The sequence below is a fragment of the Clarias gariepinus genome, chromosome 22, assembly GCF_024256425.1.
Source record: "Clarias gariepinus isolate MV-2021 ecotype Netherlands chromosome 22, CGAR_prim_01v2, whole genome shotgun sequence".
NCBI lineage: Eukaryota > Metazoa > Chordata > Actinopteri > Siluriformes > Clariidae > Clarias > Clarias gariepinus.
Genome location: NC_071121.1, coordinates 16,974,072 through 16,997,022, shown reverse-complemented (window position 1 = coordinate 16,997,022; position 22,951 = coordinate 16,974,072). Strand labels below are relative to the sequence as shown.

General features: G+C 40.4%; 1 protein-coding gene across 2 annotated transcripts in view; it reads right to left on the bottom strand.

The window, feature by feature from the left end:
* The window catches only part of lama5 (laminin, alpha 5), a 73,928-nt gene that overhangs the window by 4,592 nt on the left and 46,385 nt on the right, over positions 1-22,951 (bottom strand). For both annotated transcript variants that reach the window (XM_053481786.1, XM_053481787.1), the window contains exons 36-71: positions 22,691-22,835; positions 21,867-22,007; positions 21,445-21,606; positions 20,907-21,014; positions 20,710-20,793; positions 20,013-20,243; positions 19,659-19,772; positions 19,337-19,467; positions 19,110-19,190; positions 18,679-18,893; positions 17,521-17,621; positions 15,900-16,083; positions 15,633-15,773; positions 15,351-15,502; positions 15,082-15,192; positions 14,781-14,892; positions 14,462-14,632; positions 14,136-14,332; positions 12,289-12,405; positions 12,036-12,190; positions 11,816-11,948; positions 7,869-7,971; positions 6,945-7,058; positions 6,648-6,833; positions 5,270-5,412; positions 4,999-5,175; positions 3,869-4,008; positions 3,537-3,684; positions 3,303-3,436; positions 2,829-2,997; positions 2,611-2,745; positions 1,769-1,923; positions 1,355-1,487; positions 517-660; positions 279-409; positions 9-167 (exon numbers count right to left, since the gene is read on the bottom strand). In XM_053481786.1, the coding sequence (XP_053337761.1) occupies positions 9-167; positions 279-409; positions 517-660; positions 1,355-1,487; positions 1,769-1,923; positions 2,611-2,745; positions 2,829-2,997; positions 3,303-3,436; positions 3,537-3,684; positions 3,869-4,008; positions 4,999-5,175; positions 5,270-5,412; positions 6,648-6,833; positions 6,945-7,058; positions 7,869-7,971; positions 11,816-11,948; positions 12,036-12,190; positions 12,289-12,405; positions 14,136-14,332; positions 14,462-14,632; positions 14,781-14,892; positions 15,082-15,192; positions 15,351-15,502; positions 15,633-15,773; positions 15,900-16,083; positions 17,521-17,621; positions 18,679-18,893; positions 19,110-19,190; positions 19,337-19,467; positions 19,659-19,772; positions 20,013-20,243; positions 20,710-20,793; positions 20,907-21,014; positions 21,445-21,606; positions 21,867-22,007; positions 22,691-22,835 (5,157 nt within the window). The remainder of the gene's footprint in view (positions 1-8; positions 168-278; positions 410-516; positions 661-1,354; positions 1,488-1,768; positions 1,924-2,610; positions 2,746-2,828; positions 2,998-3,302; positions 3,437-3,536; positions 3,685-3,868; positions 4,009-4,998; positions 5,176-5,269; positions 5,413-6,647; positions 6,834-6,944; positions 7,059-7,868; positions 7,972-11,815; positions 11,949-12,035; positions 12,191-12,288; positions 12,406-14,135; positions 14,333-14,461; positions 14,633-14,780; positions 14,893-15,081; positions 15,193-15,350; positions 15,503-15,632; positions 15,774-15,899; positions 16,084-17,520; positions 17,622-18,678; positions 18,894-19,109; positions 19,191-19,336; positions 19,468-19,658; positions 19,773-20,012; positions 20,244-20,709; positions 20,794-20,906; positions 21,015-21,444; positions 21,607-21,866; positions 22,008-22,690; positions 22,836-22,951) is intronic.

Here is a 22,951-nt window from a genome sequence, read left to right as displayed (position 1 = left end):
CCTCATACCTGTATATAAAAATGTTACGCAGACAGCCAGTGAGGTTGGTGATGCTGTTGGCCTCGGGTGTTCCACCAAGATAGACATCACCGATCTGGAGTGTGCTGGTTATTGCCACGTTTGTGTTAGGGTTGGTTTCCAGCACGTCATCCATATAAACACGAAGGCTGCACACAGCGGTAGACACTTACTGTACAACAGCCTTTTGAACACATTCATGCAGCAAGGTTAGTGTTATTGTGAGAGGAGTGTGTGTAAAGTAGTGTTTGTTGCAGTACCCGTTCATATTGCTATAGAAAGACAAATAGTGGCTGGTCGCATCATTGTAAGTATTCTGAGTTCGGACCTCCTTATCCCCAGCCCTCACCACCACATGGCCTTCTTCCAATTGGACCTGACACACCCCACTCTGTGAAGAACAAACACAAATACACATTTCAAAAACTTTAGCTATATAGCTTTGCTTTTTAACAGTGGCACGACTCCGTTAAAATAATAAGATGTAAGGATGCATACCGTAGCCCTATGATGGAGTAGCAGTGCATTTTTTTCCTCTGTCCTAAAGCCAACACCAGCATAAAAATTTTCTGTGATGTCGGGCAGGTTGTCCAACTTGAGGCGGAGGTAACTCTGACCTTTAAAGTAAGCTTGCCGAGAAACCTGTGCAGTTAAAGGCAGGAGAGACACTAATGATTTTTCTTCCACTGTTTCAGCACCAAGGACAGTTCTAACTGCACGCTCGACTATTACAATGTTGATACTGAACAATCAAAATCAACAGGATAAACTGTTTGAAAGAGACATTTTAACCTGACCTTTTTGTCTCAAGAACTGATTTGATCTTTGCTTAGACAATGTTATAACAGATAATAAGGAAGAACATAATAGGATTGGCTAAATAAGGCACAAAACTTAGACCACAGAAGTCAGGATGAATGTGCTAGTGAGGGACAAATATTACTGGGAGGATGAAAACCACTTCTATACTGTTTAAATTATATTAAAGAAGTTGGAGTCAGTTATAAAGGGGAAAGATTGTATTATTATAGTATACACCGATCACGCTTAACATATAATAAATCCCCCTTGTGGTACCAAAACAGCTCTGACATGTTTAGCCATGGACTCCATGGGTCTGCTAATTCACACCAAGCTTAGTAAACCAGGTCCTTATATTGACCCCATTTGTGCACGGGATAAACTTAATTTAAGTTAGGGGTAATGCTACAGCTTACCATGGTATTCTAAACAATTACGCATTACACTGCATCATATTATTAAATTTGTGTTTTATATAAGTGTATTTGTACATTTCTAGAGCCTCTTCTAGCAGGTGTGTGGAAAGAGCTCTTACCAGTAAGTCATCAGGACAACCATAGCTAATGCCTGAAGTATTCATGGTCTTCAGGTCTATAAAACTTCCCATGGCTTTAATGTTTCTAAAGCATCCCTTTACAGAACCCTGCTTAGGGAACAAACTCTTCAAGCTGCACATACCCACAAAAAGAAAAAGCCAGACAATTAGATGACATTCTACAATAAATTGGATTGTTCATTTTGCAACTACAACAATGTCATCTTACAACATCTTACACAACTAAATAGAAAACCTGAAATAAATATAATCTTTCTAAAGGTCACACAGTCGAATTATGTAAAATGAGCTAATATTAGTTCTTCTCCAAAACAAAATGAAACCTGTCCTTATCCCAACATTACAGCCTGAAGATTCATATGCAGTAGAGGAGGGGTGGTGTCCTGTGCCTACCTCTCAGGCATCTGCTCATCCGGAACACCACCTAGGAAGTAGGTTCCTGTGAAACAGGGGATGTCAGACGAATCGACCTGGTACAGTGTTTTTCTCTGTCTTCTCACCAACAGCGTAAAAGGTAATGATCCTCGTGTAGGAATAATGACCTCCACCTTTACAAAAGAACACAAGACTGTACATTAGAATCACATTATTTATTATATTACACTGTGTACAGGAGTGGCCAAAAGTGTTTGGACAAAAATGTAGATCAGTATTTTAGTGGCATTCTAAAATAGTAAAAAAAATAAAAATAAATAAATTCTATACAATCTATATTTAGTATGAAGTTGGTCATTCCTCAAACCCTGCTGGGCACAAAGTCAAACAGACCTCTGCCGTACTTTGCCAGTTATTCACTTTTCATTAATTTACCTCAAATCTTTAGCCAGATAGACTAGAACTAATTAGTGACATGTTTGTACTAAATAGTACATTAGAGAACTAAAATACATGGTGTATGTTGTCTTAATACTTTTGGCCACATAATAATTGATTCTAGACTTTCATACCAATTATATAATTGTCAGTCTATATAAAGACATAATTGTTGTTTGTTATAAGAGTAAATTAAGTTGTAACTATTGCAGGCTATTTTATGGCATATGCTGTTTTTAAACAATCACTTAGTTCCAATTAACTATATAGTACATCATTAAACATATACAATATCAATTATGGGAAAAATTATGGGCTTTCAGCAAATTTACTGGTTTAAACTTGTAACCAGTACACAAAGTCTTTGCATACTAGTTAAAATCACAGAACCCTTGTACAGACACAGTGTACAGGTGACTTACTAATTTGGAAGAGGCATCACTGACAAACAACAAGTCAGGTTCTATGCCTTTGTAATCCTCCTCCACCAACGTGCCATTGAAGTCATAGAAGAGCTTGACACGCCCGTTAAGCACCGCCACACACGCAAACTTAGTCTGTGGAAGGAAGGAAAGTCAAGTAAGATGACAGAATTTAACCGATGTTGTTGTTGTCAATGCTACGATTGCAAATGTCTGACCTCATTGCGAAGCAAGAGCAGAATTCCATTCTGTGAGACAAGTTTGACTTCCAGTTCGAAGCGAGCTTTCGAACACTGGCTGTTGGCTTTAGGAGTGATCTCAGCGTAGCCTGTGCCATCAAAGTAGGACGCATCTTCTATCCACTGCTGGGTTACTGCTGGCTTAGGTCTGAGGTACAAAACACCCACATACAATATACATACACTTAATTATACTACAATATAACAATGTACTGCTAATGGATTCTGCATTATACAGAGCAGGTATTATTCAATGCCATGCCCAAGTTGTATTCAAAACACATTTATTATACAGTAGTTCGTTCTGACGGGTTAATCTGATTGGACTGACTTATACTCCAAAAATCCCACAATGCTTATTCTCAGCTTCAATTTTCATTTTATTATTCACCAGTTTTTATTTGCTACATCTGTTATGGCAATGTGTTCGATTTCCAAGTTCACTGTACTCACCGTGGGCAAGGACTGTCTTCAGTGGTGTTCATCGCAAAGATTTGCTCAAAGTTATAGAGGCTGATCACCTCCTCATTCAGACTCTCGAGCTCAATGCAACCCTTGAAATTAGGCAGCTTCATCTCAGAAGGGGGCTGTGAAATGATGACATGTTAATGATTACATGGCTCTAGAAGGAATCCTAAATGAACACTAAAATATATATAAATAAAAAAAATATGGAAAAAACAATACCATGAAGTTACTGGGATAGCCTCCAACATAGAAGACGGTTTCCTTAGGGTAGAGGTTCAGGAGGCCGTGATCTCCTTTTGCCTCCATAGTCTCCTTATAGGATCGTCCCTCTCCTACAGTTATCACCATCTGACCATACTGCAACATCCTAAACTCACACACACAAACGAGGAAAGGATTTTTTTTTCTTATATGCTCTTCTGCTTCCTGCTACACATGATCCATAATGATGATGATGATGATAACGAAGGTGAGGATGGTGATGATGACCGGAGGCACAGTGGTGATCATGAGGAAGGTAATAGGCAATAAACTAATTCGCCTCGCCTCACCTCTCCAGGAACAGACTGTTGAATTGGCCGTCTGAGCGAACGTCGACTTGTGTCACCTTCTCTGCAGTTTTATCACCGACATTAAAAAGCCAGCGTAGACGTGCACCATTCAGAACCATTCCCATGAACCCCTGACTGGACTGCAACACACATAAGAGGCACGTTTGTTTATTTTCATTAATTGCATTTATATGAACCAGTGTCATGTATTGTTTGTGGGACAGACGATGACATTAAAGAACATAACACTTATTTACTGGAATTCTCAAACCATATTTAAATACCTACTGTTTGTCATCTCCATTTTGTACAAGTACTGATCAGTTTCTTTATGTTAAAAATACCAGATATTCAGTGGTGTATATTATGATGTTTACACTAATTCCAACCTGATTGAAAAATAGAAGTGCAAACTAAGAAGCCGTAAATGAGTAGAAGAAGAAGCCGGAGGTATAATGCTACCAGGTGAACTCACAGTTGCTGAGGGCTGTATCGCCACAATGTGCAGTAACATTTCTGGGGAGGTGCACGTCAAGCTATGCTGTACTGTAGGATACACGGCTATATGAAACCTACAGTGTGACCTAGAAGCAGTCTTCATTGTACATAAGCATTATTTTAAGAACTGTTTATTTACAATATTGGTAACTTTATTTAATACTTAGTTGTGAAAAAATATATACTTTTTACTCAAGTATGTTTCTAATAAAATCGTTACTCGTTATTTTGCATATTGACTAAATTTGGCAGATTAAAAACGCAAGCAATTTTTCCTTTGTAAACTGATACAGAAGCAGCAATATCGCCCCCTGCAGACCATTAGACCTAATTGATGATGCAAGTTGTCATGTAACAAGTGTTTAAAATCTTAAAATAGCTTAATGGTTTTAGTGTTAATAACAATCAAAGAAAATGAGATTTGAAAAGGATTTGTAAAATCTCAACATGCTCATCTAACGCGTCTTCCAAAGGAGCAAGGGCCGCTGGAGAAACCTTCCAATTCCAATATGAACCCTTCTGTTATTATTATGGGAATTTGGGTAACAAGTGTGCAATTATCAGGGCTTGGGTGTATTTTAATCATGGTGTACTCATATCTACACATCACACAATAAAAAAATCTGACTCACGTTCTTGTTGCCGAGGTAGAAGACAAACTGGTCGTTGGTAACTTGGCGCTTTGTGCGTGCAGCTTGTGGGAGAGTGATGTGGAACTTGAGGGAGGTGTAGGCAGCCAAGTCAGCCAGATTTCTAGGAGTCCTCACCTGCACTGCTGACTTCCCATTAAACTTCATCGACACACTGACCTGGTTTGACAGGGAATAAGAAATGATTGTCCATGCCTTTTTGTGTTGCATCAATGCATATTCATTCTGAAGTGACGCGTGTAGTTTGGAATACCTTGCTAGCAGCCTTACGGGCCTCAGCAATGAGCTCACGGATTCTCAGGATATTCTCAGAAATGTTGGAAATCTGGAGTGAGCGATTCTGCAAACGATCCAGTTTTTTGATCAACATCGGGATGGTCTCGCTGAGTGCTCCCACTGCAAAATTGTCATTGTGAGGATTTTCCATTGACATAGTCGTTTATGTTGCTAACTACAAAAGGATATGCTAACCCTAAGCCTAAACCTAACCCTGTCTTCAGTAACCAATGAATTCATTTAGGCCAGAAATTCACAGACATTCAAGCATGATGACTCATGTGTCCTGTGTTTGTTTGGTTCTCAGTTTGTGTACGTCCTTAGAAATTAAAGCGATGTGTCCGCAAGGTAAAATATGTATATAAAAAATATAGTGTAGACAGCCGACACTTCAAAAGTGGAGTAAAATCTGTGTGACCAAATCCTTAAACACCCCTGTGTGACGTATCTTTACTGCTACACAGCGACATATATACTTATTTGGGGATAAAGTCAGTGAGGCCAGATTGAAGTGGTTTGGACATGTTCAGAGGAGAGATTGTGAATATATCGGTAGAAGGATGCTAAGGTTTGAACTGCCAGCCAGGAGGTCTAAAGGAGGACCAATGAGGAGAATTATGGATATAATGAGAGAGGACATGAAGTAAGTTGATGTGAGAGAAGAGGATGCAGACGATAGTGTTAGATGGAGGCAGATGATTCGCTGTGGCGAGCCCTAAAAGGGAACAGCCGAAAGACAAAGAAGAAGAAGGGACATATATGCTTATCACAACAGTTGGTGGGAGTTAAGTACTATCTTAAATATCCACACGGAAACTAAGTTCCTCAAGAGTCACCATGTTTGTTTACATTATGCAAAACTGTCTGATTAAATTCTTTGGTATGCCCCCTACTGGAGTCCTCTGGTAACAGCCATAGTATAGACACGACCGCATGGTTAAACAGCGAATATATTTCCACTCATAGGCATAAAGCTACAGTGTTTATATATATATATATATATATATATATACACACTATTTTTTTTTTAGTTTAGTTTAGTTTTTTAGAGTATATATCTCCCCAGACCACTATCTTAATAAAAAGCTTTTAGGGGTCTCATTGACCCAGACTTGTCCAACAGCCCATAGTCCAGAGATATTTCCTTTTAAGGTTTTTGAGCCTTCCAACCAGAAAAGGTCTCAGGTAGAGAGCATAAGAGATTCTCATTCAATATGTGAAAGACCTTTTCAGTTTTAGTACTCTTTGTATTGTTGCCAGATAAGGGTGGAAGTAGTATAAAACATGCCACACACACACACACACACACACACACACACACACACACACACACACACACACACACAACAACTAACCTGAGCTGTTGGCCTGGTTAAGTGCATCATTAAATTCATCATTAGAGGTGTTGGCTGCGCCGTATGCTCTGCGCCACTCCTCCAGCTGCTGTTTTATAGGAGCTAGTGTTTCCAGCACATTAGCCACCGTGCTGTTAACTGCTGCTGCCGCATTTTTGGCTACCAGGATGTCTTTTGATGTGTTCTCTACACACACATAAACACAATCATACGGGTCTATAAGTGTCACACTTGTTCTTTTTCAAATAACCCATTCATGCCCAACACAAGTGAGAGAAAATCCAGTCAGTTGCTGACCTTGGGTTAAGTTGAGGGAATTCTGCACTGATGCCAGGTCCTTAAGCAGCTCATTCTTTTTCACTTCTGCCTCATGTAGTCGCTTCTTGATATCCTCCACCTGAGGCTTCACCTCTGTCAAATTTAAGACACAGGAAAACCTATCATTCAATGATCATTTGTGTAGACAGACAAGGCACAAATTCACGAAAAAATGAGTAGGGAAAATATATATTAATAAATATTTTTTGCTGTTGTGACTGCATAAACATGAGTCGCCCATAAATGCTAAAGTTAAAACAAATGAAATCATGATATCATACAGTACAAATTTTTATTACTTTTTTATAGACATTGCATTCTCACCTTAATTTTGCCCAAATTAATCAAATTCATTCAGCTGTTCCAGTCAACACTTAGTGAGTGGAATACCTGATGCTCAAAAATCTAAAATTCTGCCAACTTGCAGAAGAGACAACGTGGACGATACAGGAACTCAGCTGGGAGTCATGGCCACATGCCCCTAAAGTCCTAACCTTGCTCCAAACCATTTCCACATGTTTCTGTCTTGAAAGAGTTCCCAGGAGGCCAGCGTTTCAGACAGGCGCAGTCTAACTTTCTACCTCAATCGTGTCCAAGCACTAGTGAGACCCTGGGATACGCCCACCCCATTAGAATAGCAGCAGATTATATAAAAAAATTAATAAAATTTTTACTCTTATAACTGTGTTCTGTTTCTTTGCACAATCAAAAGTCCTGGTGTCAGTTGAACACGCCTCATATATCAATGAAAGTGTACATAAGTTACACTTCTTACATGTAAAACTAACACACAGCAGCACAGGCAGGACAAAACAATGATTTTCATGTCCAGCTTGAAAAATAAGACTCAGTGTCTCTATCCACAGGACACAAGAGCCCAGTGTACGCTTTAATAAAATGTACCTTTCGTTAGTTCCTGGAGCAGAGTAGATACCTCTTCTTGTAGTGCCATACTCTTATTTTTAAGGTCACTGGCTTGCTGGGAAAGATTCAGGCCTTTGATACCCTGTGCAAAAAAAATAAACAAATAATTTAAAAAAATATAATAATAAATCAGATCTAACTGATCATACACTAAACAAAGCTGTATTTTGTTTAGTGTATGATCACTAAGTTGCTGCGCTCTTATTAGTTGCGTTTAGGACAACTAGCATTACTTCTTTCCACTGCATTGATGGAAATGTTGCTTCCTGCATATATTTCATGTTAAAATAAGTGATAATTGCATGAGGCCTTCTGACAGGAATGCGGATGATATTTAAAGATTTACATATGTTTACATATGTAATATGTAACTGATTTTATAAAAACAGTATAAGTGTACAAGCTGTGTTTTTTTAAGTATTACTATTTTTTGTTTACAACTACTAATAACATTTTTTTTTATATCAATTTGGTCACAATTTTTTTAGGGAAAAATTTTATTTTCAAACTAAATATTTTCATGAGAAATGCTTGAATAAAAGATTGGACATCAAAGCTATGGTTATTATATACAGTGAAACCCCGGATTGCGGGTAACGCGGTTTGCGAGTGTTCTGCAAGACGAGCAAAGATTTTTAATACATTTTACTTGAAAAACAAGCAAGTCCTGGCTTACGAGTACCGAGTATCATGTATCACGCATGCACTTCTTGTTTTGACGTCGAGCGTCACGTGATCACAACTGAGCCAACGGTTTTTCTCTCCCTTGTGCTGCGGAATTGTGGGTAATCGTCTCCCCTGCTGGGTCTTAGCGCGCGTTTCTCACTGTATAATCAACATCTGTGCAGGCGTGTACTGCTTACTATAACACTGTGACCACGTGTGTGTGTGCGTGTAAAACATGTTTTATTTTGTGTCTGTATGCATGTGTGTACAGCGCACGTGTAAAGCAAAAGCAAGTCTCATTAGAGAGGTTAAAGATCAATTTTTTCTCTTTGCTCATGGCTCAGCCTGCTCCGTGTCTGTGTGCGCACGCGTCATTGGACACTGTGCCACACACACAGACACATAGACCCCTCTTACTTTCGCCTTTACAGACACACACTCTGCTCTGTCGCAATTCTTTTCAAAGTTAAAGTGAGGTTCATTTGTTTTATTTACAGCAGTGATTCCGTTAGTGTGTCACTCAATCGTAGTGTAGTAAATCGTAAGTAGTAAATGACATTCTATTGGCCTCTGATCAGGGTTGTGTAACTATGCTTGTACTACTTGACCTCAATGCAGCTTTTGACACCGTTGATCACGCTATTCTTCTTCACAGATTAGAAAATGTAGTGGGAATTAAGGGTACAGCCCTCTCCTGGCTCAGATCCTATCTGACCCATCGTTATCAGTATGTAGACTTATATGGTGATTATTCTGCATGTGCTCTAGTGGAGTTTGGCGTTCCGCAGGGTTCAGTTTTAGGTCCACTGCTTTTTTCCCTTTACATGCTTCCTCTGGGCAACATAATCCGTAAGCATGGTATTAGTTTTCATTGTTATGCTGACGATACACAGTTATATGTCTCAGCAAAACCTGATGAGAAAAAACAGCTTACTAAAATTGAGCAATGTGTGCAGGACATAAGAAATTGGATGCTAATTAACTTCCTTCTGCTAAATCCGGATAAGACAGAAGTTCTAGTCATAGGACCGCATACAGCTAGGAGTAAAATTTTAGATCACACCGTAACTTTAGATGGCCTTTCTGTTCCATCAAATGCAACAGTGAAAGACCTTGGTGTGATTATTGATTCCAGCCTTTCATTTGAAGCACATGTAGATAATACTACCAGGATAGCATTCTTTCACCTCAGAAATATTGCCAGAATAAGAAATTTATTGTCGCTAAACGACGCAGAAAAACTAGTTCATGCTTTTATCACCTCTAGGTTGGACTATTAATGCCTTACTGTCTGGTTGTTCAGCTAGATGCATAAATAAGCTTCAGCTAGTCCAGAATGCAGCAGCGAGAGTCCTCACCAGAACCAGAAGATATGAGCACATTACCCCTATCTTATCTTCACTCCGTTGGCTCCCTGTGAAATTTCGCATTGATTTTAAAATACTACTCTTGACATATAAAGCATTAAATGGTCTCGCGCCGCAGTACCTGAGCGAACTGCTAGTGTCTTACGATCCGCCACGCCTACTTCGATCAAAGGATGCAGGCTGCTTGTCAGTACCACGTATTATGAAAAATACAGCTGGGGGCAGAGCTTTTTCTTACAAAGCCCCAAAGTTATGGAATAGTCTTCCAAATAGTGTTCGGGACTCAGACACAGTCTCAGTGTTTAAGTCCAGGCTAAAAACCTATTTATTTAGCCAAGCATTTTTATAAATAGATTTGCCATAGGTAAAGGAGCAGATCTGGGGGACTCATGGACGTAGAGTATTATGGTGAACTGGTATGTTTGGATGCTGTCTTCCTCACTCTCATTGATCACTCAGGTTTGCTGACGGTGAGGTGATTGTTTGCTTTACATGTCAGGAAGCCCTCATGTTTGTGTTTCCTTCTGGCTCTCCCTTTTAGTTATGCTGTCATAGTTAGTCCTGCCGGAGTCTTTGCTTGCACTCTACAGTTAATATACATTCACATTATACATTGTGTGACAGTGACCATACCTAACTGCCATCTCTCCTCTTCTTCTCTTTCCCCCCCTCTTTCTTTTTCCTCTCTCCTCCTGTCTCCCCCTTTCACTCTTTCTCTCTCTCTCTGTCGAGCTACACATGTCGTTCCTGAGCTGCCAGTGATCCAGACTCCCTCTGCCCTCCGGACCTGTCTGACCCATCCTGGTGCCCCGCTTCTGGCTGAAGATCTCGTCACATGGATGCCCCGTGTGTCTCTCTGGGATGCGTCTGGTGTCTGGGAATGATTCTTTCTACCTAGAAAATGGTTCTGGCCTTGACTGGTGTTGGCAACTGTTTCTCTGGGGACTTGACAGTTCGATAGTTCATAACTGGAACTTCTTATGGGTTCCCTGTTGAGTCTGGTTCCTCTCAAGGTTTCTTCCTATTACCATCTCAGGGAGTTTTTCCTTGCCACTGTCGCCCTCGGCTTGCTCACCAGGGACAAACTGACCATTTTGATTCATACAAATTCACATTTCATACAAACTTAAATAATTCTTTTGACTGTGTAAAGCTGCTTTGCGGCAATAAAAATTGCTAAAAGCGCTATACAAATAAAATTGAATTGAATTAAATTGAATCGAGTGTCATTGGAGAGATTTCTTGTTTATTTTTCCGATAAAACAGTGTTTCCGTTGGGTGCACACGTGTTTGAAAAGAGTGGTGGAGGGGTAATAATGTAAGACGGGAAAGGGAAGAGGGAAGCTTACTTCATATTCACACACACACACACACACACACACACACACACACACACACACATACACACACATACACACACATACACACACACACACACACAGAGACACACAGCGCCTGCACACACAAACAGAAACACTTATCTGTCGGGATTTTTTAGGTAAAATGCAGGTTAATTTGTTTTATTTTTACTTTATATTTTGTGTAAATAATTTTTATGTATTTATTTTTTTGGGCTGTGGAACAAAAAATTTGAGTTTTTATTATTTCTTATAGGAAAATTCAATTTGGTTTACAATTTGGAATACGAGCCTGCTTCCGGGACGAATTATGCTCGTAATCCAAGGTTCCACTGTACTGGCAGGTTAAAAAAAGGATTAATCATCCAATCAGAAAATGAGCACCAGAGTAATGGTTAGACATATCAGCTAATCAAAAAATATTCAATAGATTACTTACTAAAAATAATTATGTGCAGCCCTTATTGACATACCGAAATACACACCAGACCAGAAACGCCCCCCCCCAACCCCCCACTCCACACCTTAGACTTACCTCTAGGGCTTTTGTATTAGCTTCCTCTGCTGAGTTTTCAGCTTCCTGTATGCTCTTAATAATGTTGGTGTACGTGCGTGAGGCATTCAGAGCTTTCTGGATGAAGGTGTCCTGGTTAGTGCTGGAAATGACGCTGTTTAAAGAGGAACAAGGATTACTCTCTCGTCAAAGAACAGTATGTGTGGTACGAATGAAAACTTAAAAAAAAAAAAAAGGACACCTTGAGAGGTTCAAAGAGAGCTGATTGAGAAGCTCGGCGTGTTTCTCAGCTTTCTCTACCAGCGAGCTTTTCGAGCTGGCAAGAGTGAAGTTCTGCACCTTGTTAGTGAGAGGCTGCTTTGCTCCATCCAGCTGAGCAGACAGACGCTCATAGTCCTGCAGAGGAAAAATTAAGGCCTCATTACTTGCCTGATCAGGTGTTTCTGATTTGTATTTGTGATGTTCTACGTTATGGTATGTGTGTAGAATCTGACCTCTTTGGCATCCTGCAGCATAGACAACAGGTCATTGACCTGGGCCACATCGTCTTCTGCCATCTGAATCATATCTTCCACCTCTTTCCTCTTGGAATTCACAGCATCCGCTTTTTGCTAGAGAGTCATCGAGACAAGTCAGCAAGTCTCACAAAGTATTTTTAAAACACAGCATAGGAATTTCTGACATCAGAAAAGCTGAACTGCAATTTTTATTTTGGCCACCTGTTACAGGGGTGTACAGTACTTGAGTATTTGTAACTATTTTAAGAAATTTCTACTTCAACTGAGTATTTATTGTATCGTCATTGTACTTTATTTTCTACTAATCTGCAACTATAGAGAAATTCTGTATTTTTTCACTTTAGCATATTTCTACTGCGGCACAGTAGCTTAGTGGTTATTACTGCCACCTTGTACCTCCCAGGGGCCAGGTTCGATTTCTGCCTTGGGGTCTGTTTGCATCTTCTCTTCATGCTTGGTGGGTTTACTCTGCATACTCTAGTTTCCTCTCACAGTCCAAAGATATGCAGATTAGGCTAATTGGCATCCCCAAAATGCACATAGTGTGGGAATGGTCCATGCTCATAAAATGGGAATAAATATAATGGTCATCACTATTGGCCTCCACGGGCCGTAGTTGGACTATGGAGGTTCCTAGATGAACGGATGGGTGGATATTTCTATTGAAAGCAGCCGTTACTTTTTGCATGGTCAAGGTAAATTAGGCATATATTTTTTTAGTGCAAGATCATGTATAATCACGTTTGAAATTGAAGTTGAGCAAAAGTAAGTAGAAGAGAGAGAGATGTACATACGTTTACTATGAATTTAAGGTTACAGTAAGCTAATACAAACAAAGGCACACAATGCTGTCATGTGTCTTGTTGCTGGTTGTTGATAACATCCTTCTTTTTCCATGTTTGTCATATTTCCATCAAAATCAAACAAATAGTAATGCTGTAAGGATGTTAACTGTTTTATAACCGTCTTAAAATTAAACCTAAATCTGTAATAAATCAGATGCAGCTAATATGAGCTGGTAAACCATTCAGACAAGGAAGCATAAAAAAATCACTCTATTAATTAATCTGTCGCATTGTTATAATCATGAGTGATCCAGACTCCCTCTGCCCTCCGGACCTGTCTGACCCATCCTGGTGCCCCGCTTCTGGTTGAAGATCTCGTCACATGGATGCCTCGTGTGTCTCTTTGGGATGCGTCTGGTGTCTGGGGATGATTCTCTCTAACTAGAAGACGGTTCTGGCCTCGACTGGTGTTGGCAACTGTTTCTCTGGGGACTTGACAGTTCGATAGTTCAGGACTGGAACTTCTTACAAGTCTACCTGGGTCTTCAATAACTACCTGGACTCCATATTAACATCAATTAACATCAGCTATTATAGCTGAACTGCCTCCCACCCTACACACTGTATAAATGCAGATCATTTACTGCTTTCTGTTTCACCCAAATGAGGATGGGTTCCCTGTTGAGTCTGGTTCCTCTCAAGGTTTCTTCCTATTACCATCTCAGGGAGTTTTTCCTTGCCACAGTCGCACTCGGCTTGCTCACCAGGGACAAACTGACCATTTTGATTCATACAAATTCACATTTCATACAAACTTAAATAATTCTTTTGACTGTGTAAAGCTGCTTTGCGGCAATAAAAATTGCTAAAAGCGCTATACAAATAAAATTGAATTGAATTGAATTGAATTAAATGTAGAGTAGTCACTGTCTTTATGAAACTGGTATAAAATAACCTACAACCCACTGGTTCCTATTTAGGACTTTTCTTGTTTGTGTGTGTGTCTGCATATTTGTGTGTGTGTGTGTGTGTGTGTACCTTGTACTCCTGCAGCAGTTTCTGGTTGATGCTGTTGCCTTCAGTTGCACGTGCTATGTTCTTTACTGCATCATTAAGGGAGTCTCTGAGGTTCATGAGCTCCCTGTTAAACTGATCCAGTTTTTCCCTGATAGACTTCAGTGTATCCTGGTTTGCAGCGTTTCGGTCAGCCATCTCTTCCTTCACACGCTCTAACACTACAGAGAAAATCAGATCATACAGAAATGAGGTGATTCAATGTATAAATAATTAAACACACCAGTTGTTCAATAGTTAATAGTTACTTTTTTTAGTTTTAAAAAAGCTCAAATCATGTTCTTGCTCACATTTCTCAGCTTCGGTAAGCTCGCTCTCTGCTAGGGTCCTCTGGTACTGGGTGCTCTGGAAGCGCATGTCCCTCAACATGTCTGCCACCTCAGCCAGCTTCTGGGACAACATGTTCTCATCGACGTCCTGTGAGCCATTCTGGGATGCTCTGTTTACCAGCTCCAACACGGCTGCGCACACACACACACACACACACACACACACACACACACACACACACACCCAGAGACACAGGGACACATCACATCACCGAAATGTTTTCATGAACTAATATCATGTAGTGAGGAGTGTACGAAAGGACGATCATTATTTCCCAACCTTCTATGTCTCGAATGGCGCCTTTGATTAGGTCGAGCAGGCTCTGAGCTCTCTCGTATGTGGCTTTGGTGTTGTTCTTGAGCATATCGCCTTTTATTACTGAGTTTAAGACCTGCAAAAATTTTTTTGTCAATTAGGACCTTTATACAATTTAGATATGATTTATACATACTGTTTGAACACCATTGATAACGTAATACAAAATCTTAAGTGTAACTTAAAGTATTATGACAAGTGCACTTGTTTAGTAAAGCACTCTAAATGGTGCATAAGACTATCTTTATAATTATCCTGTATATACCTTCTTCTCCAGCTCTGAAATGTCAAAGTCAGTGGTGTGTAGATCACTCTCAAGCAAAGCGGCCTTCATCCTGCTGCCATCCAGGGTACTGTTGTAGGTTTCAATTAAACTCTGGGGGAAAAAACAAGATTTGCATAGGCTTATATATACATATATATCCTAACTGAGAGCAATCGTTTAGGAGACAGTGAGATAGAGAGAGAGAGAGAAAGGAGGGAGAGAGGGAGAGACAGAAGGAGACAAAGAGACACAGATAGAGAGAGACTTACAGCCACGTCCATCACAGACGCATTAAGGTTGCGGAGTTGTGACCAGGCGAGGGCGCTGGCATTGATGTTCTTCAGCTGGTGATCCACAGAGTGGAAATAGTGGTTCACCAGGTCAAGATCGTGCAGGAGCACCTTCACACAGCTATCACATGCTAAACAAATACACACACACACAAACGTACTGAAATATGTTCTTTAAAAATTGACATAGAAAAGATGTGTGCAGTGTGAGGTTCTTAAATGCATGTGTGTGTGTGTGTGTATGTGTGTGTGTTTACTGACGTTCACAGTGGACATCTGCTCCATTAGTGACCAGTACACTGTGCCTGTCAGTGCAGCGATCACACTGTCTCCCTGTCAGTGTGTCCGGACAGCGGCACTCCCCCGTCCGTGGATCGCAGCGACCTCCTCTGCACTCACACTCTAAAGGTCAAGCGAGACAAAGGTTATTACAAAGGCTGGAAAACTAAAATCTATAGAAAACAGAGCTACATTAATATATGTGTATTTGTAAAACCATGTATGAGTATGTTAAAAAAAAGGCCTCACTTTTGCAGCCATTAGGGCCGTAGTCCCAGTATCCAGGGGCACACTGGCGACAGTTGGGTCCGTTCACGCCTGGCCGACAGGCACATGACCCACTGACTGGGTCACATGGTTTAACCAGAGCTGCCGCTGCCTCACAGTCGCAGGCATGACAACCAGAGCACGATTCATAGCCAAATGTGCCGTTCTGAACACAAATTATAAACTGCCATTAGCAAAACAATGTGCTGGAGCACATATCTTAAACTGGATTGAAATAAGTACAGTGGAACCTCGGATTGCGAGTAACATGGTTTGTGAGTGTTCCGCAAGACGAGCTAAGATTTTATTTATAAAATTCGACTTGGAAAACGTACAAGTCTTGGTTTACCAGTACCGAGTATCATGTATCACTAATGCGCTTCTTGTTTTCATGCCGAGCCTCACATGATCACAACTGAGCCAACGTTTTTTTTTTCTTTTGCGCTGCGGAATTGTGGGTAATCGTCTCCCATTGCTGGGTCTTAGTGCTCTTCTCTTACTGGTATAATCGGGGCAGTGGTGGCTCAGTGTGTTAAGGCTCTGAGTTACAGATTGGAAGATCGGTGGCTCGAGCCCCAGCTCTGCCAGGTTGCTGCTGTTGGGCCCTTGAGTAAGCCCCTTAACCCTTTCTGCTTCAGGGGTGCTGTAAAATGACTGACCCTGCACTCTGACCCCTGCCTACCAACAAGAAGCTGGGATATGCAAAGAATTAAGCATTTCACTGTGTATGTGACAAATAAAATTTGAATTGAATCAACATCTGTGCACACATGTACTGTGTACTATAACACTGTGACCATGTGTGTGCGCGTAAAACATTTTACTTTGTGTCTGTATGCGTGTGTACAGCACGCATGTACTATTTCTTATAACACACGTGTGCGCACATGTAAAGCAAAAGAAAGTCTCATTAGAGAGGTTAAAGATAAAATTATTCTCCCTCCTTAAGACTCAGCCTGCTCTGTGTCTGTGCGCGTGCGTCATTAGACACTGCTGCACACGCACGCACACACACACACACACAGACCCCTCCTACTTTTGCCTTCACAGACACACAGACACAAACACTTTTTCTCTCTGCTCTACACAGAAACGCTGCTCTGTCGTGATTCTTTTTTAGAAGTAAAGTGCAGGTTAATTTGTTTTATTTTTACTTTACAGCAGTGATTCTATTAGTGTGTTGCTCAATCGAGTGTCATTAGAGATTTTTTGTTTATTCTTACAGTGTTTCCGTTGTGTGCGCGTGTGTGTGAAAAGAGTGGAGGAAGGGTAACTGTGTAAGACAAGAAGGGGGAGAGGAGAGCTTACTTTAGAAACACGGACTGCGCGTACAAACGGAAACAGTCATCTGTCGGGATTTATTTTTAAAAAAAATTAAGGGAAAGTACAGGTTAATTGGTTTTATTTTTACTTTATATTTTATGTTAATTATTTTTATGTATTTATTTTTTGGACAAACAATTTGAGTTTCCATTATTTCTTATGGGAACATTAAATTTGGTTTACAGGTGTTTTGGAATATGAGCCCGCTTCCGAATTATGCTCGTAATCCGAGGTTCCACTGTATAAAAAAACAGAAACGGAAAAAGATTTAGTGCCTTACCTCACAGCGATCACAGTGGATACCAGTTACACCTGGTTTACAGTGACACTGACCCGTATGAGGGTCACATGAGGCCGTTCCACAAGGAGAACAGTTGCACTCTAGAAAACACATTAAATATTTTATCAACAGGTTTTACGCTAGACATTAGTGCTGTCAATATATAAAAAATGTAATAGTTAATCCCAGTCATAGTCTGTGCTTAATCACGATTAATTCCTATTTATATAAAATACTCAGGTTTACTTGTATTATAATCATGCAGTGTTGGAATAGAAATGTATGAGAAACTGGTTAGAGGAAATAGATTATGCAGTTATAATATCATCTTAAACATTAACATTTAAGAAATATTAAAGTAAAATCTCTCAGTTGGGACCGGCACTGCATGCAGTGGCTGGGTAGTAGGAGGTGTGGCAACCCATCGACAGCGCAGCTCGAACCCAGATCCTTAGATCCAAAAATAAACAATATAGAGACTTACCACCTGAGCCACCACTCCCACAACTTACATTCAAGGTTGTATTCTTGTAAAAAATAGTTCCCCTTGAAGGTGGCTCAAGCACACAACTTCGGTTTTATCCAAACTTCCATTTAGAAGCTTTTTATAATGAAACTTATTATTCTGCTAAATTGTCACACAGCCAAGTAACCGCACTTATGGGAAGCCATTAGGGTCAAACTTGGACTTAATTTGCATTAAGAAAAAACAGTTATGTGTAAAAATTTCTAGATTAATTATCTGTTCTTGCTGTATAAGATGACATAAGAAAATTTTCCATTCATTCATTCATATCTTCTATACTGCTTATACTGTAGCTGTAGGGCTGTCGCAGGGGCCTGAAGCCTAGTCCAGGAAACTTTTGGCAACAAGGTGGGCTTCACCCTAGACAGGGTGCCAATCCAGGAATATCATTTATAAATTATGGGTCTAGAGAGTATAAATATTGTATTTTGTGGTGCTTCTCACTAAATACCGGTTGTGTGCTGCACAAAGTTATTGACAAAGAAACAATGTGCACAAAGAAATTGAAGTAAAAATAGTGTAGCGAAGAAAACTGCAAACAACACCACAAAGGAACTGAATCAGTACAGATATTAAGTTTGGGGTAAAAATGGCTTCATACTCTTTAGGTTTAAGAAGAGCACAGATCTTACTGGTGCAGTTCTTGGCAGTGATGGCGTCCCCGTAAAAACCCGGAGCGCAGGTCTCACAGTGGGGTCCTGCTGTGTTGTACATGCAGCCCTGGCACTCGCCGGTCACTGGGTGGCAATCGTTGAACAGCATGTTCGAGTCCAAGTTGTCGTTGCATTGGCATGGCTGGCAAGTGCTGCCAATCACCATGGGGTTGCCATAGTAACCAGGGGCACATCTAGAGCAACATATACAGTTGAAAATATCAGTTGCCTGATTAGTTATAGAAAATGTAAGCTACAGCTGAAAAACATGTTATTATAAATACAATAAAAAATCCTGAATGGACGATGTTAGATCGACGACTGTGACAAAAGTGACTCTGTGTGTAGTTCTGAATGACACGTAAGGCTTTAAAATTGTGTTTGATATGTACATCTAAAGCAATTCCCACCTCTCGCACTTGGGCCCGGCGTAGCCTGGCATGCACAGACACTGCATCTGATTGGGCTTCTCTACGCAACCAGTGGCAAAACTAAAAAGACATAACACAGGAACAAAAACAAAAGTCTGAAAAGTCTGTACATGTATAATACAAGAACAGACCAGTAAGCATGAGATTATATTAAGAAATGAAGCCACACAACCAAAGAGAAATAAGAAGACAGTGAGGGCACTGACTTGTTGGATGCCACCTGCAGTGGGCACGGGCAGGTGCTGCAGGATACAGCGTGACCATCCACTGTGCTGTCACTATGGAAACCATTAAGGCACTTCTCGCAGTGGTCCCCGGCCGTGTTGTGACGACAGCTCTGCAAGGGAGAGGATCAAAACGCAGATTAGACGTATTTGCTTTTGTCCTTCATGATTGCTTCAATAAACAGATAGTAAATGAAACCAGGCCTCGTTATAGCATGTGTATTAACTTATTGTGCTGATGCAATAAAGTGCCGTTTTTCACTAAATGGAAACTGATTGGATTTGTGAAGGGAAATTAACTTACCATACATACACCAGATCCATCCAGGCACTGATCAGAGTGGCCATTACAGTTGCAGGGAACACACTTGCCGAGGAACAGCCCCTTAGTGTCTCTGTAGTAGCCTGGAGCACATCGCTGATGTCAAGAGTCAAGGAGAGAGAAAAAGAAAAAGTGATAAGAAACTTGGCTACAGGCGTGTGTGCATATAGGACAGCACCAAGTCACATATCTGGGTGTTTTGCCCTTATTGAGTACTCATCAGCAGTAATGTAAAAAAATATTGTCAGTATGACTTACAAAACTTCATGAATAAAGATGTTATGAGAAATGATGTATAATATACATCTAGTGGAAGCTTGTGAGTGTACGCTCTACCTGACAGGAATCGCCCTGGTAGCTCGCCGGACACATACACAGCTCCACATTGTTAGCATGGCGCCCGGTGAGTCCGTGCTCGGCGCCCTCTAGAGTGGCGGCACGTAGAGAGACGGACTGAGCTGACTGCGAGTGGAGCGCTCGGATCTGCAGAGACTCCAAAGCCACCAGCACCATCATCAGCTCCTCCCGAGAGACCGCGTTCCCTGTCTGAGCGTGACGGAAACTTCCCTATATAAAGACAATCAATGTTTAGTCGTTTGGTTACATTTCTTCATTTATACTGATTTGTTTGTTACTTCCGTATGGTGTGCACTGTTATCGGCGATCAGGAAGTGATATTTCTACATTGGAGGCACTATTACTAGCTTTCTAAATGCCTGTTTTTATGTAGTTACAGGTTTGTTTTTCTCTTTGTATAAGTCTGTACCCCTGTGTTCCTGTATTCCTGTTTAGCAAAACATAACAAAGACGTCACCACCACAAAGTACCACTGTAGTTGATGTGTTCATAAATATTTACATATGTTTGTGTGTGTGAGAGAGAGAGATTGAATGATGAATGATGAAAAGAGAAGCAACACAATAATGAAATCAAAAGAGTGCCTTACACAAACATTACTGAGTGACCTGTGTGTGTTTGTGTGTAAGATTTTTGTTGTCGTTGATGTATGAGGTTTGAAAACCCTTCCTCATACCTCCACTAGATGGACAACTCCTGCATGAGGATCCTCAGGAGAAAAATACTCTCTCTCCATGTAGACCAGGCTCATCTGGTTTCCCTGCACACACAAAGTTGACAAAGTTTATTGTCAATCAGACGTCTCTCTGAATTCTGATCTCTGGACGATTTAAATGTGTTTTGCTTAAAGCAGCTTTGGTTAACAGTAGGAACCTTGAGAATAACGTCGGGTCGGGAGGCTTCAGAAGGCAAAATCAGAGCGTCTCCTCTCAGAGTCTGTGTGTGTAACTGGTAGCGCATGTAACCACCATACGAGGACACCTAAAACCAGAGTAGGCAGATAAGAGAAGATTAAAACCAAACAAATCTGTAGAAAATTTTATTTTGTATTTTACCAGGATGAATTCAACATGGTTTTTTTATATATAAATATACATATTAAAAAACTGCAGATAAAAGAGTCTGAGTATGATCATAATTATCTTACATCACTTATTCGTGACAGTTAAGACACCTTCCTGTCTGAGACACACAGCAAAACATACACATTTTTTATAGATAAGATCACACCTAAAGCTGTTCCCTTTAGGTTTTTTTTTATCCTTTCCAGCAGCCTAAACAAACCAGACGCTGATTTCTCGGGTGATAAATCCCACAGTAAGTGATCTACAAAGCACAGTTCTCTGCTTTGCTGTTGTATAATATAAAACACGGAAGCACTCTCTGCTCCTTATACGAATTGAATGCCAACCTTGTCACCCAGATAAGGGCTTGGTGCATGCCAGTAGAAATCCTGATAGACATCAGGGACATCACTGAGATCAGCCTCGACCAGATCCTGGTCCAGGAACACAGACACAGGCACGTCCTGTCTGTCTCCTCTCAGCAACACCCAGCCATGCATGACCATAATCTACAGGGGAAAGCGTTATTGTACACACATGGAGCAACAGCAAAAAGTATAATACATTTTATAAACAATAATTTATTTGTGTAATATACTTAGTTTTGCTAATTAAATGATCAGAATTATTTATTAATTGTCTTTATTTTATGCATGATGATTTTTTTAACCCGTACCCTATTAAATAGGTTGATAAATCAAAGATGAGTATGATTATATGTTTGTGTGTGTGTGTGTGTGTGTGTGTGTGTGTTGTATGTTGTCTGTACCTCCTCTCTACGCTTATCAGAGCTGCGACAGCGGTCAGTGGCACCGAAGCAGAAGCACTTTGTGCAGCCTTTAGGGTTAGTGGGGTCGAGATGGAATGTGCCTAATGCACACTGATCACACCGCGAGCCCACGACGTTTTCCTAACACAAAGGATGAAACATGAAAAAAGACAGGACAATTTTATATATATATATATGGTACAGATCTATATCAATAAAATGAATATGAAAAAAAACTGCTACTATTATACAAGGGGTGTTGAAGTTCATCCGTGAACTTTTGATCGCGCAGAAAAACAGAACTCGGTTATGAGAGTAAAAACTACCTTTATATTTCTCTATATAATCCCCTGCTATACTTATGCACTTATCCACTAGTGCTTGGAAACCATCAAGATAGAAAGTTTTCGCTGTACACCAGAACCATGATCAGACTGCGTGCTTCAGGTGGTGTTTGTGAATAATTGTGTTCTACTTGCTGAATGTTCACTAGGACAGCTGCAATGTGTGTTGTATGAACTCAACATAAAGCCATAAAGCCTTCTGTGAATGTCAATCGGTTTTATGCCTTCAATCGTAATTTTAAAAAAATCATTGTGAGTTTGACTTGAACGCCTCTCGTAGAATCATTACTACTGCTGTAATTACAAAATAAATTACAATATGGTAAGCCATCCTTGTGTGGGATGGTAAAAACAGGGCAACACTATCCTTATAAAATGATTACTGTGTCTTATTGCCGGGAGCATAAATGTACATTAGACTGAGGATCTACATGTAGAGGTGTCATAGCAGACAGACAGACAGAGAGAAATGTACAGTACCTTGCATAGACATTGTCCTGTGGTGGCGTCACACACGTTCTTCTCAGTTCCAGCCTCATTGCAGTCACATGGCCTGCAATTCGGATACCCAAAGAAACCAGGTGCACACCGGTCACACTGCCGCCCGACGATGTTCGACTTGCACCTGTAGAATTATCACCGAATTTGTAATCATGCACTTGCCAAACAAAAGCGCAGGCATCAGCTCTTTCTGTGATTTCAGGATTTACTGCGCAGCCTAAACAAATCACATGGTTACAT